The sequence below is a fragment of the Nothobranchius furzeri genome, chromosome 6, assembly GCF_043380555.1.
Source record: "Nothobranchius furzeri strain GRZ-AD chromosome 6, NfurGRZ-RIMD1, whole genome shotgun sequence".
In the NCBI taxonomy this organism is placed as follows: domain Eukaryota; kingdom Metazoa; phylum Chordata; class Actinopteri; order Cyprinodontiformes; family Nothobranchiidae; genus Nothobranchius; species Nothobranchius furzeri.
Genome location: NC_091746.1, coordinates 36,183,931 through 36,200,992, shown reverse-complemented (window position 1 = coordinate 36,200,992; position 17,062 = coordinate 36,183,931). Strand labels below are relative to the sequence as shown.

At 43.7% G+C, this 17,062-nt stretch overlaps 1 protein-coding gene across 1 annotated transcript in view; it reads right to left on the bottom strand.

Moving 5' to 3' along the window:
* Window positions 1-1,778: 1,778 nt before the first annotated feature.
* crb2a (crumbs cell polarity complex component 2a) overlaps window positions 1,779-17,062 on the bottom strand; it is a 39,546-nt gene continuing 24,262 nt past the window's right edge. Inside the window, exons 2-13 of the mRNA XM_015974402.3 lie at window positions 15,870-16,562; window positions 14,874-15,069; window positions 14,470-14,609; window positions 13,145-13,312; window positions 12,947-13,060; window positions 11,867-12,817; window positions 10,612-11,180; window positions 8,271-8,436; window positions 7,198-8,068; window positions 5,205-5,321; window positions 4,835-4,961; window positions 1,779-2,145 (exon numbers count right to left, since the gene is read on the bottom strand). Of these exons, the coding sequence (XP_015829888.3) occupies window positions 1,927-2,145; window positions 4,835-4,961; window positions 5,205-5,321; window positions 7,198-8,068; window positions 8,271-8,436; window positions 10,612-11,180; window positions 11,867-12,817; window positions 12,947-13,060; window positions 13,145-13,312; window positions 14,470-14,609; window positions 14,874-15,069; window positions 15,870-16,562 (4,331 nt within the window). The 3' untranslated portion in view covers window positions 1,779-1,926. The remainder of the gene's footprint in view (window positions 2,146-4,834; window positions 4,962-5,204; window positions 5,322-7,197; window positions 8,069-8,270; window positions 8,437-10,611; window positions 11,181-11,866; window positions 12,818-12,946; window positions 13,061-13,144; window positions 13,313-14,469; window positions 14,610-14,873; window positions 15,070-15,869; window positions 16,563-17,062) is intronic.

Below are 17,062 nucleotides of genomic sequence, written 5' to 3'. Positions count from 1 at the left end.
TCACGAGTCAGCTTGGCCCGGGCCAGCTAGCTGGCCTCACGCAAAAGTTGACATGAACGCATCCTGTGATTGGATAAGCAGTAGTTAGAACTTTTCTAGCGGCATGAAGCAAAATATCAAAACTAAACACGGAGATTTGTACCTATAGGCAGCTATCGGTGTATTTTTGAACACATGATGGCTGAAAGAGGAGAAGAGACAGACTTGGTTGCAAATTAACTTGCCACACCATGTTCAAGACGGACCTTTCAAGAAAAAATGGATATTGTGAGAACAGGTCGTCTGACTCCAACGCTAGCTGGCTTGTCCCAGCAGGGGAAAGGATTTGTTCGTCATTTTCAGACAAGCAACTATGAACGGTACCCATGGCTAACAGCTTCAGAGAACCGCTGCAGGTTATTCTGCTGGGAATGCCTGTTGCTCGCATCAGATGGATTTGGTAGCATTAAAGCGCGTTAAAAAGTACGCCAGAAACACGACCGGGCAGACACGTCTTTCAGCAATAGCCTCCATGTCCGTAGAAAAGGATCCACTCATGGACCTGAAGCGCACAGATAAACTGTACAGAGCCACTGAGGTTTTCCTGAGGAAAGAAAGAAGGATGGATTTTATTTTCTAATGAGCAGGAGAGGAGGAGATCCATGCTGGACATTTATGTTGGTGAGTAGAAACATTTTATTAGTATTTTTTTTTTAATGTTTTGTCATTTTATTTTGTTAATAATCAATAAATGGTAACGAAATAAACTGGCAAAATGAAATTATTCTGTGTTCTGTTTCTATGCAATTTATATTGTGTATGACGTGGTGTGCAGCTGCGCCAACATGTTCAATTGTTTCGCGGTACAATTTTCTCCAAAACAAATGCAAATAATGTGTTTGCTTTACTTATTTATTTTATTGTCTCATCTCTTAAACCCGTCTCATTTCTGAGATTTGACGGTATCCGTGGTCAGCTTCCTACTCTCAACTGGGAATGCGAGTTTGATTTTAAAGACTCTGGAAATTATGTGTCTTGACCAGCCACTGGTGTGTGTGTGTGTGTGTGAGGTTTCTCCAGCTGTGATGTCCTATTGATGGTATTTTAAGGTGTATTAAATTAGATTGGACTGAATAGGAAATCACTGAAGGCCCAGGGGTGGAACGCACCGCCCGCCACTGCCGTTAGCATTGTTAGCTCAACATTAGCCACTAGCCTTCCATACCTGATATTAGAGTAAAACAAAAAGATGTCGTGGTTTCTTAGAAATAACTTCTGGGTTACCAGATTCTATTCTCACCAGCTGGTGTCGAATCACAAATGCCAACACAGCAGTATGTGCTGGCATAGACCCGTGGGCTCAAATATTAAAAGCACCAAGTATGGAGGCTGGGCAGATTGTACATGAGGACTACGTCCCTTTGCAGCCTTTTTGAAAGGAGAAAAACTGATAACTGAGTAGGAAATCATTTTCATCTTAACTTTTCTTCCAACATGATTCAGACTTGTGTGATTATTTCACAGTAAATTTCCGGCCAACAAAATCTGAGCAGGCCATTTTATTCACTGATAAGTTATTTTTCACAAAAACATTAACACTGTAGGAGTAACAGCAATCCTACTTGTTTTCTAAATGTAACACATTTTTCCTAAATTTTGTTAAACTAGTTTAGGATTGAAACCGCACCTCCAGCTGCAGCTTGAATGCAGCATGTAAAATAATATATCTTACAGGTAGATAAGTAATTAAATAGATAAATATTGACCAAATATATCAGTAAAAACCTCCAGAACATGTGAATCTGAAAACTCCCAAACAGGATGACAGCAGTGAGTTGTTTGGATGTATTAATGAGTAAGGGAAGCACATTTAACCCTCTCTAACTGGCACCAGTCACATGTCACACCTTTAATGGTAAATGACCCGCACTTGTGCATGTAAGGGTGTCATATGAGTCTTTCCTCTGGTGGGACTTTCAGCATGCTGTCCATTTCCAACCGGGCTCCTGCCAGTTCCTGAGTACTGGGGCTATACACACCCTCTGACTGGCGCTTCTTCTTCGCTGAAAGGATCATGGAGGTCAAACCGATGATCAGTATCACCATGCAGAGGCAGAGCAGGGGGAGAGCCACCATTGTCCATCTGCTCTCTACGTAGGCTTGTTTCTGCAAAAGATACCAATGATATAATTTATTTTGTGTTCAATCTTACTTTGTTTAAGAAGTTCATGCTTTTGCACAACAATAGAAGATTTTAGATGTCTAGATCACTGGAGTATTGTAGGTATTTAGGGCAGCCTAGGTCACAGGTCGATGATAGATTTTGTAGTCGTATCATCTGACCTGCGGCCGTATGTTTTGGACACCCGAGTGAAGAGAGGGGCGGAGCTGTCAACTGATCACCACCTGGTGGTGAGTTGGATCAGATGGCAGGGGAAGATGCCGCGTAGACCTGGCAGACCCAAACGCATAGTGAGGGTCTGCTGGGAATGCCTGGCAGAAGAACCTGTCAAGACAGTCTTCAACTCCCACCTCCGGCAGAGCTTTGACCACGTCCCGAGAGCAGTGGGGGACATTGAGTCCGAGTGGGCCTTGTTCCACTCTGCGATTGTTGAGGCGGCTGTTGCTAGCTGTGGTCGTAAGGTGGCCGGTGCCAGTCGTGGTGGCAACCCCCGTACCCGCTGGTGGACACCAGAGGTTCGGGGAGCCGTCAGGCTGAAGAAGGAGGCCTACAGGGCGTGGCTGGTCTGTGGGTCTCCGGAGGCAGCAGACAGGTACCGGATAGCCAAGCGGGGTGCAGCAGTGGCAGTTGCCGAGGCAAAATCTCGGGCGTGGGAGGAGTTTGGTGAGGCCATGGAGAAAGACTATCGATCGGCTCCAAAGAGGTTCTGGCAAACTGTCCGGCGCCTCAGGAGAGGAAGGCAGCAACTCGCTCACACTGTTTACAGTGGGGATGGGGAGCTGCTGACGTCAACTGAGGCTATAGTCAGACGGTGGAAGGAATACTTTGAGGAGCTCCTCAATCCCACCAATGCGCATTCCGAGGAGGAACCAGAGCTGGGAGGCCTGGGGATGGACTGTCCGATCTCGGGGGCAGAAGTTGCTGAGGTAGTCAAACAACTACACAGCGGCGGAGCCCCGGGGGCGGATGAGGTTCGTCCTGGGTATCTCAAGGCTATGGATGTTGTAGGGCTGTCATGGTTGACACGTCTCTACAACATTGCGTGGTCGTCGGGGGCAGTTCCTAGGGAGTGGCAGACCGGGGTGGTGGTCCCCATCTTTAAGAAGGGTGACCTGAGGGTGTGTTCCAACTATAGGGGGATCACACTCCTCAGCCTCCCTGGAAAGGTCTACGCCAAGGTACTGGAGAGGAGGGTCCGATCGATAGTTGAATCTCAGATAGAGGAGGAGCAATGTGGTTTTCGTCCTGGCCGTGGAACTGTGGACCAGCTCTATACCCTTGCAAGGGTGATGGAGGGGGCATGGGAGTTTGCCCAACCAATCCACATGTGCTTTGTGGATTTGGAGAAGGCTTATGACCGTGTCCCCAGGGGCACCCTGTGGGGGACGCTCCAGGGGTATGGGGTGGGTGGCTTTCTGTTAAGGGCCATTCAGTCCCTTTACCAGAGGAGCGTGAGTTTGGTCCGCATAGCCGGTAGTAAGTCGGACCTGTTCCCAGTGAGGGTTGGACTCCGCCAGGGCTGCCCTTTGTCACCGGTTCTGTTCATCACTTTTATGGACAGAATTTCTAGACGCAGCCGTGGTGTGGAGTGTGTCGAGTTTGGTGGCAGGAGAATCTCGTCTCTGCTTTTTGCGGATGATGTGGTCCTCCTAGCTTCATCCAGCTCTGACCTTCAGCTCTTGCTGGGTGGGTTCGCGGCCGAATGTGAAGCGGCTGGGATGAGGATCAGCACCTCCAAATCTGAGACCATGGTTCTCGACCGGAAAAGGGTGGATTGCCACCTTCGGGTCGGGGGAGAGGTCCTACCTCAAGTGGAGGAGTTTAAGTATCTCGGGGTCTTGTTCACGAGTGAGGGTAGGAGGGATCGGGAGATCGACAGGCGGATTGGTTCGGCGTCTGCAGTGATGCGGACGCTGAGCCGATCTGTCGTGGGGAAGAGGGAGCTGAGCCAGAAAGCCAGGCTCTCGATTTACCGGTCGATCTACGTCCCAATCCTCACCTATGGTCATGAGCTTTGGGTAATGACCGAAAGAACGAGATTGCGGATACAAGCGGCCGAAATGAGTTTCCTCCGTAGGGTGGCCGGGCTCAGCCTTAGAGATAGGGTGAGGAGCTCGGACATTCGGGAGGGACTCGGAGTAGAACCGCTGCTCCTCCGGATCGAAAGGAGCCAGTTGAGGTGGTTTGGGCATCTGGTCAGGATGCCTCCTGGACGCCTCCCCGGGGAGGTGTTTCGGGCATGTCCTGCCGGCAGAAGGCCCCCGGGTCGACCCCGGACACGTTGGAGAGGTTACATCTCCAATCTGGTCCGGGAACGCCTTGGGGTCCTGCCGGAGGAGCTGGTGGACAAGGCCGGGGAGAGGACGGCCTGGAGCTCCCTAATTGGGATGCTGCCCCCGCGACCCGGACCCGGATAAGCGGAGGAAGACGAAGACGAAGACGAAGTAGATCACTGGAGTTCGTTTTCATGTATAGGAAGTGTGCTGGACTGGTTGCAGGAGTTTACAGCAAAGAAGAAGGGCCCTAAGTCCCATCAGCCCCCATCAGCCCTTAGACATGTCCAAACCATCCATTTGTGGATATAAAATGTGCTTGGACATCTGGTTTCTACAAATTGCAAAAGGTCAAATGTTAATAAAAAACAAATAATAGAAATATGAAAACAATACACACATTAATGTCACACACTGGTCCACTGTACCCAGGCGGGCATTCACAAAAAAACATGTTGTATCGGTCCAAACAGGAGCCACCGTTCTTACAAGGGCTGGACTCACATTCATTGATTTCCATTTCACACCTGAAAGAAACAAAGAAAGAAAGAAAGAAAGAAAGAAAGCAATTAGTCAGTTAATATTCATTAATATTTTTCTAAAAAGGGCCCATAACTCCATTAGAATGAATGTTATTCTATATCAGTTTATTTTGTTTTTTTCTAACTTTAAAACAAGTATTGAAGCAATTACCTCACAATTATTTGTGTAATAATTTAGTGACTTTCTTCTTTATTGGTTATCTTAGTTGAGTAGATAGAAGTATTTACCTGCTGCCTGTGAAACCTGGCATACAGGTACAGTTGGCTCCCCAGAGTCCGTCACTGCAGATCCCATCATTTTCACACTGAACATCTTTGGTGCACTCTATTGGAGGATAGTCCCACCTAAAGGAAATGTTTTAAGAATAACTTTTTAAAATAGCAAGATAAATAAAAGTTCAATAATGTCTTACTTTGTGAGTCATGGTATGATAAATCTACTACAGGAGTGTCCAAACCTTTTGTAAAAAAAAAAAAGTTATTTCTTTACATAAAAAGTGCAAAAAAAGGTTATCTTTTAATTTTACTTGTTCAATATTCTGTTAAATATGAATGGAAAAATGAATGATAATAGTTGTTGTTTTGAAGAAAAAGATCTGTTAATAATGTATCGATAAAAGACATAAAATGGTTCAGATGGTGTTAACGGCTACCAGCCTGGCCACTGAGGTGCAGGAGCCAGGATCAGCCCTGGTGATCAGCCTGACAACGCCCCTCCTCCTCCTCCTCTCCTCCAGGCTGCTGAGGAGCACAGCTGAGCTGAATCCTGCTGATGACCCACACCTGGATAAAAAGGCTGTGCCTTCAGCAGTCTGGGGGGCAGCAGTGCAGGGGTTCTGCTGTCCTCCAAGCCTCTCTTTATATGTATGTATGTATGTATGTATGTATGTATGTATGTATGTATGTATGTATGTATGTATGTATGTATGTATGTATGTATGTATGTATGTATGTATGTATGTATGTATGTATATATATATATATATATATATATATATATATATATATATATATATAACCAACCAACCAACCCACCCACCCCTTCATGTTGAAGGGTTTAAACTTTTATAGTTTTAACTCTGAGTGATCCAGTGAGATTGTTTTAAAGGTTAACTCTGTGATAATTTTATTGACTTTGGTTTTAAAACACCTTCTGTTCCGGTAAATCTCCTAACATAAGTTTTAACCAGGTGTTTTATGTCAATAGATTGTTTTAGACCTGTTATCAACTGTAGATTTTGAAACACCTTCTGTTTTTGTGAAACGTTTAATGAGTTTTAACCAGGTATTTTTAATGTTGGTAACTGCTCTTTTAATGTAAACCTTTTTTGAGTTTTTTTTTTTTTTTGCTCACCATCTGTTTGCACTTGTGTTTAGAACCTTTTATAACAATTAAACTCACTTTAACTCCACTGTAGTATTTCTTATGCTGCTCCCTCCTTCACATTTTAGCACCTCCTGTCGGGGATGTAACAAATGGTTTGTTCTAATAACAAAAAAGCATCAAATTGGGTTGTTATCTAGTTTCCTGGTCTTGAAATATGGATTTCTTTTTTTCATTGAATTCTTTATTTTTTTTTAGTAAAAGTCAGTGAAGGTTTGTAATCAGATTAAACTTGAAATGAAATTAAGAGCAAAACACCCGGTTAATAAAAAATTAGGATTGGACTTAACTTTTAAAAATATTTTCATCAAATGTTTTTGGTGAGACTCCCATTAGTAAACCTGTCAGCATAGACACATGACTGCATCAATAACCTGTGATGGTACTGTACATCTCTGTCTGTGAAGGAGTGCTAGATGAAAGAGGATGAATGTTTCTAAATGGATAAGGTTTAGGCTTTATACATTCCTGTACACTTAACAGTAACTAAATTTCCTAACTTGCAGTCAAGGGTCAAACAAAATCAGTCTGAGGACCACAAATGTCTGACACTTTGGACACCCCTGACCTACCCCCATGTTCAAGCATTTTGAGAATTTCTCAAACATAAACTGTGACAAAGTTTGCTTCATTGGTGTTTATGATTATTTGTATAATTTAATCATTATTCAGTGCAAAGTCCCTTGTTGTGAAAATAAATCCTCATACACCTCTTGCCACTGCTGACCATTTTTTTCAATACAGGTGTGTTAATTAGCAAAGGACCACTTGTCTTTAGCACTTCTGTTCATTCATATTTATGTAGTTATTCAAAGTAGTGATAGAGTGGGAACTCACTGGCAGCGGGGGCCGCTGTAGTCCTCGGGGCATATACAGGTGTACATGTTAGTTCCATCCCGACATGTTCCTCCATGTTCACAAGGATGATGCTCACACTCGTTGATGTCCTCCTTACAGAACATGCCTGCATAACCAGGGGCACAGTGACACTGAAAACCACCTAAATGGTCCTCACAGGTGCCATGAATACACGGCTGAGACGCACAGTCGTTAGTGTCTGTCTCACAACGCTCCCCCTCCCAACCAGTGTCACACACACAGCCAAACTTATTGAAGAGGTCTTCACATGTGGCTCCATTTAGGCAGGGATCTGAGTCACAAACTGGGGCACTGGTGCAGCCTAGATGAATCTTTGGATTTCCAACTGAATGAAACTGTGAGGACTGTGGAGCTTTCTTATTATCTGCAAAAGGGAGATAGATGCCTTCAAACCTCACTGCACCCAAGCAGCCAGTGAAGCTCTCAGCTACAGATACGATGACCCCCTTTTCATTCAGGAAGCCAAGACTTCCTGTGTGCTCTGTCCCACTGCTGCTGTCTGTTATTCCATCCACAGTGATGACCCATGGAGACGTTTTATACTTTTTGTCAGCCTTAAATATGCTCACACGATGCCAGCGTCCATCAGCCACTTGAGATGTTCCTTTGAGGGTCAGAGACTCAGCGTTGTTACCATCTTGGATTTGTACCCAGACTGAGAAATCCAGCAAACCCACCACCAGCAGGTGAGACCCCCTGGAAGCCCTCAGGATCACAGCATTCTCCGAGCGAGTCCGCAGCTCCACATAAATGTTAGAGATGGCTTCAGCCAGTGAGCCTCCAGCACTAAACTTCACAGGGTTGTTTTCAAATGTGGCGTTGTACAAACCTATGGGCAAACATTCACAAATAGGTCAATCAGTGTTAGAAATTTGGCTGATTTCAGTAAATTTTCTGTTAAGTATAGTTAATGAAAGACAAGAAAGGCATTTCTGTCCAGTTATCTAAAACCATACATAATATTTGATTATTTCTTTGAGGAAAAATGCTCCTGTTCTTGAAAACCGTGAATAAAAAACTTAAATTCTTACATTCGTATCCATCAGGAAGGTCCACACAATGGCCGCCGTTGACACAAGGATGACTAGCACACCACATTCGTGTTTCACAGGTCTTTCCTGTGTAGTCCTCCAGACATGTACAAGTAAAGTCATTGAATGTAATGGAGCATTCTCCTCCATTTTGACAAGGCTGGATCTGTAAAGAACAGGTGATCAGTGATTTGGACAAAAAACTAATGTAGATAATTCAACACATAAATGAGGGAAATTAGTAGATTAAATTATTTTTCTGCCAGAAATGCTTCATCTAAAGAGGACATATTTTGCAAAGCTCACCTTTTGCATCATTTTGTGCTGCCAGTGTTGGGAAAACTTGTTTTAAAAAACGAACTAGTTCAAAGTTCAGTTCATACATTTTAAAATGAACTAGTTCATTTTTGAATTCACATTCACAAACAAAAAAAATGAACGAGTTCATGAACGATCGTTCAATGAATGTGTTTGGGCACAAGTCGGTGCTACCATGTGGGTCTCTACTAGGGGTTGTACGAACTAGTCGACTAGTCGACTAGTCGACTTCACGGCTCTGTAGTGACTTTTTATGCCTGTCATCAACTAGTCGCTGTCACGTGATAATGACTGACAAGATGCAGTCCTCAGAAAAGACAGCAGGTGATGAGCCCCTGCGCGTCTGGATCGAGGCGGAGGCGACGCGCTGTGCGGTACTGACACCGGCGGTAAAACGGACATTTAACCAGACTGTGACCTTTTCCCTCTTGCAATTTAACCTTCCCCTCACCCCCATCCTAATCTTAACCAGTTTGTGCATGCAAAGCTCTGATTGTTGACGTGCGCTCCAGACATCTGCGTCCTGAGCACCGCCAAATTAGGTGTCACCACCTCAAAAACAAATTAAACACGCGATTGTTCATGTTGGCTCATTTCCTTTCATGTTTTCTGTCTGTTATTTGTGCCTGATGCGTTTCGCTGCTGCGGAGCGAGGCGCATCACCTGTTGTCCTCCGGTGACGCACCCCCAAGATTCTACTATCTCTCCACTCCGCTCTGGCATGAACTCCGCAGCAAAAACGGTCCCGTTGTAGTTGGCCGGCGAGCAGCGGCACTCCGCTGTTTTTGCGGTTGGTAGATCTTTCAGAACTGCAGTTCAAAGGTAACTCATGAGGTGAATAAATATGAACGCAGGTAGCAGTTTTTCTTTAGGATTGAGAGGAGATGCAGGAAGATAATAAACAGAGACAGGACAGAAAAATAGTCAAATAAAAACAAGTTAGTTTTTGTACCTGGTGGTTGCAACAAACAGACACCATTGAAGGTAATCAGAAGTGAGGAACAGAAAATGAAATAATTATTTTAATGTTTAGAGCAGCAGGAACTCTGAGAGGCTGCAGGTGCATCAGTGAGTTTGCGGCAGCTGCGCAGGGGGAGGGGGGAGAGGGCTGAAGCAAGATGCAGAAACTACCGTTGTTAAAAGAGATGTGTTAACTTAGAAAATGTGGGCGCAATTTTAATTGTCAAAAACTCCAGCGAACCTACCGAACCCCCCCCACCCCCCCCCCCACCCCCGCCGCCGCTTCCGGCGTATGACGTCATCAACGACTAGTCGAAGTCGACTCGACTTTCATTACTTGACTGTCGACTTTAAAAAAAATAAAGTCGTGCAGGCCCTAGTCTCTACTGCTTATATAAACTTGAAAAAAAAACTATTTTCTGTCAGTGTTTGGTTTTAGGAACTATGTGCCTAAAATGAGCCGTTTCACGGGGAAGGGGGAAATTAGCATAGAGCCACCTCTCATGGTCGAGAGAGCTGCTGCTGGAGGAGCCGGACTTCTACTCCAAGCCTCGGATCTCCAGCTAATAGCAACCTGAGATGGGATGGGTGGGCGTGGCCAGCTTCAGCTTGTTTTGTTAAAGTGACAGGGCCCTGACACAACTCATTCTGGAAGGTACTGAAACTGTCAGGAATCTAACTGTTGATATTGTTTTATGTGAGAAAGATTTAGTGCAAATACCTTCATGGATATGTTTTGTATTGGCCACAGAGTCAGTATAACTTAATAAAAGTCATATTTTTTTTAAATACTCAGTGTGTTTTTTATGTGCTTTCTGGTAGATTTTTTTAGGTACCTTTTTTTCAACTATGTACTAATTTTTAATTGTCTTTTATCTTTGTTCTTAAACTGGTTTGCACTTTCTGCGTTGAGCTGCTGCAACAAAAGTTCATTCCTGTACACTTGTACACACAGAAATAACAATAAAAAGGAACCTTAATCTGGATCTGAATCTAATATGTCCCCTTTAAAGGACTGCACTCTAAAGATTAATGAATAGAAGTACGCATGTGTGTTTCTTACCTTGCATGTATCATCACTAATGCAGCCCTCCATCACATTTTCATAATCACTTGACAGATAAGTGTCCTTGTTTGGATCACTCGAGCCAGTAAGATCCAAATGTACCGAGTCCAAGCGAACGTCCTGGAGGCAGCCTTTGAAATGCCCCCCCCACTTATCAGAGTCCCAGTCTCCTGGAAGTCCTCCGATGTAGACCTGATCTCCACTGTTGACAGTAACTTCAAGGATCCTCCCAATGCCATAATTAAGGCTGGCATGATCAAAAATCACATGTCCATTTCTGATTTCTAAAAACAGAAACTGCTTCTCACCATTGGTCACATAAATGGGAGCGGTCAGCGGGGTGCTGTTAGACAGAGAACTGACAAACACTCTCCCCATGCTCAGGTAGACTGAGAAGTAGACCTCTCCTTCATCGTCTGTGGGTGTCCTGAGCTGGAACAGCAACCCATCTGGCTTTAATGACTTCAAAAAGAAAGAGACATTAAAGCTGCTCCCGTGGCTCTTGTCCACATCATAGGCACTAAAACTTTTTGAGTCCTCATGGCTGTAAGTCCATGGTAAGAATTCTGCCAAAGGACAAAAAAAAAAACAACAAAACAAAAAAACTTTTAATTCTACTTAATAACTCATAAAAAGACAAAACATGTTTTAAATTCAAAGAAGGTCAAATTTATGACCTGTAATTGTTCCCTTCAAACGGCAGCCAATTGCATATGTGCATGTAAAAGAGTCCCCTTTGATTAGATAACAACTTAGCTTTAATGTTCATCATGATAAAAAAGCTTCAACCAAAACATTTTTCTTGTAATCTAGGTTTAATTAGCATCTTCAGTGACAGCTGCTCACAGTTAAATTATCTATGTGTTGAACTATGTTTGAAGATATCATCACAGCCCAGCATGCAGGTCTTATTTCATGCTGCTGTGTGTTTTGTAACAAATGCAGGCTTGTTCTCATTACAGCGTCTTGTATGCATCCTTACGAATTTCTCTAAATCCAGAACAAATGTCTCTGTTAAATGCTAGACGTTTATTTCTGCCCTTTTGTCACACCAAATTAGCAGTGTGTGTAATGCTACAACTGGCTCAACAATCCTGTAGAAGCTGCAGATTTAGTAAAAATGCACTGAGCTCTCATACTAAATAAAAACAAATGTGAAAATGACAGGATTACAAACAGAATTAAGTGCATGAAAAACTTAAATCACATGAATCTGAGGTTTGTTAGGATGTCGTGTTGGATGTAAGCTTACCCTCAGAACAGCTCCAGCCATGGAAGGGACGATAGCAGCTGCATTTATAACTGCTCCACAGGTCAACACAACGTCCATGACCATGGCATGGGTCAGGCCTACACCACTCAGTCTTACCACACCCTAACTCATAACTTTGATCCTGTGGGAGTGCTTGGGGTAGAATGGGTTTTGAGTCAATCATGAGGTCTTCCATACATCCAATGAACCCTGCAGTACTTCTAGAAAGCTGCAGAAGCTCATTTGGTGCCCCACCTATATAAACATTAGTAAATGCTTTTGAGGGTTGGAACGGAGGTTCTTCTGCACCATCTGTGACTTTACAACTATCTCTGTGACAGCCAGGGCCTTTCAGTTCCAACACAAGACTGCTGTTATCCATAAACACATGAACATCTCTCCATTCTCCATCACTAGCCAGCTCAGGAATTGTTACGTCCATTTCAGATTCTTCAGAAAAGGCTTTTGCATGAAGACCGCCATTAAAAATCTCTAGAAGAAGGTAGTTATCCACATCCCCTCTGTAAAATAGCAACATGTTGGGTAGGGTTGTCCGGAAGCGAAGCTGTACCCCCAAACCCAGGTGATCCTGATGCTCGGCCTCCCTGCGACTACGTTCTTCTGCAGTGACCTGAATGTGAATAAATCCAGGAGTGGACAAGGAAAATGTTGTTCTTGTGGAGCATTGCTCATCATAGAAACCATGAGGGCACAAGCAGGAATGATCATGCCTTCCTCCTCTCAGCGTTGGAAGGCAGGTGGCTCCGTTCTGACATTTATGGTCAACACACCCATAAAGTTTAACATCACAGTGAACCCCTCCCCAAGGAAGCTCATTGGGCTGGGGTTCAGGACAGTGGCAGGTGTAGGATGCTCTGCCGTCTTCACACCAGCCGCCATGTTGACAGGGCTCACTGGCACATTCGTTAATGTCCCATTCACACAGTTCACCTGAGGGGAGATAGGACTAGCTGTTAGCTGATAGAGACATTAAAATTCTGCACACGCTCTAATTAATACATTTGGACTGTAAATTCGTGTTGCACGTTCATTCGGTCTATTAAAGGTAAAGAAATGTACCTAAGAATCCAACAGGACATGCACAGCTGTAGCCATTAATCCTGTCCTTGCAGGCACCCCCATTGTGGCAAGGTTCAGATTCACATTCATCAATATTTACTGAGCAGTTCTCTCCTGTGGAACAAAACACACCGGAGGTCTGTCAGTTTTTCAAATCAACTCAAGATAAGTTTCTATACTTAATTTAACTTCGCCAACCTGCAAAACCTGGCTGACACTGGCAAATGTATCCAGCTGTATCCGCAAAGCTCAGCTCCCAGTCCACCCAGTGAGATGGATCAGAGCGCTCAAAACATTCCCCGCCATTCTCACAGGGCCGATCAGCACACTCATCAATGTCTTCTTCACAGTTGTGCCCTTCATAGCCTAAAGACAATAACAGAATCATACCATAAACGTCACAAATTATATTATGAAGGATGTGTTTCTTCTTTTAGGGATTAACCTGTTGTCCCTGAAAGCAAGTGAAACATTATTCAGCTGCCTTGTCCTCTAAATCTGCCCTAATTTCTTCATAACTCAGATTGTTGTTGTTGTGCCCCAAAGACCAATAATTCAATGAATAAATGAACAAACATGATCAGATACATAAGTCTGACCAAGAAAATGTTCTCTCCTGACTTCATGAATGTGAACATTTGCTTTTTCACAATCAGTGCTAAAATCAAAGCTAACATTTATTTTGTGTTTGCTTTTGTTAAACTTGTTATTGCCATAAAACTGACTTTTTATCTGAAAATACAAACAAACAATCAAACAAACAAACAAACAAACTCAGACAAGTGTTTACTGTTGTAATACTAATATACATAACAACTTTTAGAACAGTACATGTCAGTTAAACACCCTTTAATGATCGATACTGGTGCAGCATTACCATTAGAACCCGTTTCAGATATACTGACTCAGTATCTGCCTCAGCCCCCTCCTGGCAGGGATCCACTCATAAAGAATGCACAACAACACAACAGTGCCCTCTGCTGGCAAACCGATGCTTTACCTCAACGTGAAAACAATTATGAATTGAGAAAAACGTTTGGTTGTAGCTGACCTAAGGTAGAACCCTCCCCAGACAGCCTGGTTTAATCTGGGTGGAGAGAGGAACTGGGCATATTGTTGAGCTGTGGAAAGCACACAGATCTCCACCTTGACCTCTACTTAGAAGGCAGAGCCTGTGGATGTGGGAAGAGTTGGGTCCATCATGATGGCAAAAATTCCTGGAGTGGAGGATGGGACAAGGCTTTCATAGCTGCAGACTAGGGCAAAAATTTGGGCCAGAGTGTGTTCCAGCTCCAGAGGTGGGGGTGGGGTGGTATGTTCTCAAGCTTGGTCTGTGAGGGCAACACTGCATGTTTTAGTTGTTTCTCTGGTTAAATTATAGCATGTACAATAGAGGAACCTGTAAATCTCACTGGGAGCAGGGTCTAAGGATGTTGTGAATTCCTGTAGTCATACACAACATTCTTTAGTTTAGACTCATGTTGGGAAAAAACATTTCCCAGGACAACAACTTTTCTGAGTACCTGGCCAACACAAACAGGTATATCCGTTCACTTCTTCCAGACATGTGGCACCGTGCTGGCAGGGATCAGAGGCACACTCAGGGATGTCCACTTCACAGTTATCCCCCTCGAATCCTGTATCACTGCAGTCACACTCATAACTGCAAGAGACAAAGACCCAGGCTTACTCACATCAAACAAAAAGTTGCATGCATCCCAGGGGGGCATCATAGAGAACGATTGAGAAGCACTGGTTTAAAGTAATCTTGAGATGCTGCAGATCTTAAAACCAAAACAATCATTGCGTGATCACCTTTCCTTATTGTCCAACATAAATGACTACATGAATTACTTAGTAATGGATAAAGTAGAATTTCTATATCATATTTTCATCATTTTTACAGCCGCTACGTAGCCGTGCCTACCTGTTCACCATGTCAAGACAGACGGCCCCATTCTGACAGGGCTTACCGGCACACTCATCAATGTCCACCTCACAGTTGATGCCATCAAACCCAGGTGGACACTCACAGGAGTAAAAACCAGTCAGATCATGGCAGGTGGCTCCATTGAGACAGGGGTGGGACTCGCACTCATCCAACTCAGTTTGACAGTTGATTCCTAGGAGACAAGTAGAATTTTCATTTCACATGGAGTGAAACATAAAAGTGGGAAAAAAGGTTTTCTTTTTCCATATTGAGATGTTTTCTTTCAACCAATGATGGAGGAAATCAACTTTACAGAATTCACTTAGTTAACTTTACAGTTACCTTCTCAGTGGCCTGGAGGTAGTTTTCCCTGGAACTGGGAGATCAGGGTTCAAATCCTGGTTGGGCCATACCAAAGACTTTAAAAATGGGACCCAATACTTCACTGCTTGACACTCGATTGGGGGTTAAACCACTAAATAGGTCCCGAGCGCAGCCACCGCTCTCCATGGGGATGGATCGAATGTGGGGATGTAACTTCACCAGTGTGTGATGATGACTATAGGACTTTAACTTTTTATGTTGATCCATTGTTTGCAGATTAGTACCAAACTAAAGAAGCAGGTTTAGAAACGTGTCCTTTTTTGGAAAATGATTGGTCAAAGTGGGTGTGGCTTGTGATCAGATAGATCAGGTCAGAAGACACTCTTGATTAAATTAGGCAGTTTTTAAAGGATTCTTGGAAGTTTAAGTAAAACTGAAATCTGCCAGTTCCAGTTAAAACAGATTGAACTTTTTCCCTAGAAACTTCTTATTTTGACCTGGATCAGAGAATTTGTTTATATACAGTAAAATGTTGAATTTCAACACCTCTAACCAAACATGGTTATGAAAGAAAAGCTTTATGTAAGATCCCTCTTTTTTCCCCTCCTCCTGCCCTTTCAACATCATTGCTACCTCCAGTTCTGAATATGAAGAAGTTTTTAGCCCTACCTGTAAATCCTACCAGGCACTCGCACCTGTAATGGTCCTTCTCGTTGATGCAGGTTGCATTGTTCTCACAGGGCTGAGAAGCACACTCGTTGATGTCGATCTCACAGCTAAAACCCTGAAAACCGGGCACACAGAAACAAAAGAACTCTGCTACCCCATCTATACAAATAGCACCATTCTGACAGGGCTCTGATAAACATTCATTCACGTCTTCTTCACACGTCGTTCCCTCAAACCCTGGTGCACAGTGACATTCAAAGCCATTTGGCTGTAGTGCACAAGAGCCATTGTTCCTGCAGGGCTCATCAATGCAGTCAGTTACATGCGTCCTGCAATCCAGACCTCCATAACCAGCAGGACATCTGCAGAAGTACCCGTTCGTCTGGTCTACACACAGAGTACGCGGCTCAGAGCAAGGGTTGCTCTGACACTCATCCACCTCTTCTGTACAGTTGTCTCCTGTCAGTCCATCCGGGCAGATGCAGCTGTATTTGGATGTACCAGGAACGCTGATGCAGTCTTCACAAGCAGCAAAGAAGCAGGCATCATAGAGTTCATCGCAGTTCTTGCCCATGTACTGGACACCGTCTCTGGTACAGAGGCAGGCATAGTCATTCTGGGTGTCCACACAAGTAGCTCCATTCTGGCACGGTGCAGACAAACACCTGTCTGATGCAGCTGTGCAGAGGGTTCCTACAAAACAACAAGCAGCATGAGGTTCTGTACTTCCTAGAAATCTCCACCTCATTTAGTTTTTTTGTTTTAGGTCGAACAGTGGGAAGATTTGGTAAATTAAAATAGCCAAAATGCCAAATTTTTGTTGTAAATGGCTGAGTTTTAGGATGCATCTATTATGTTCTTGTAAGCATGGTGACTGGAAGCCCTAGAGCTGTTATGCTTTTCTGTTACACATTTTGATCATATAACATAAAGATGAACGCATGTTATTGTCCCATAGGATCGTGCACCTCAGCTCTTTGGCTGATAAGATTGGCATCTTTATGCACTTGTAGGAGTTGGTAAATTGAGTGCTTTAAGAGCTTAATATATAACCTCTACTTATGACCAATGAGCTGTGATACTCTATATAAATATAGAATATCAACCTGCTTGGTCTTCACTGTGTTTAATCAGAAGATTCTAGGATTCTTTGTTTTATTCAGGGATTGCAAACACTTTGCTTTGATTCAGGA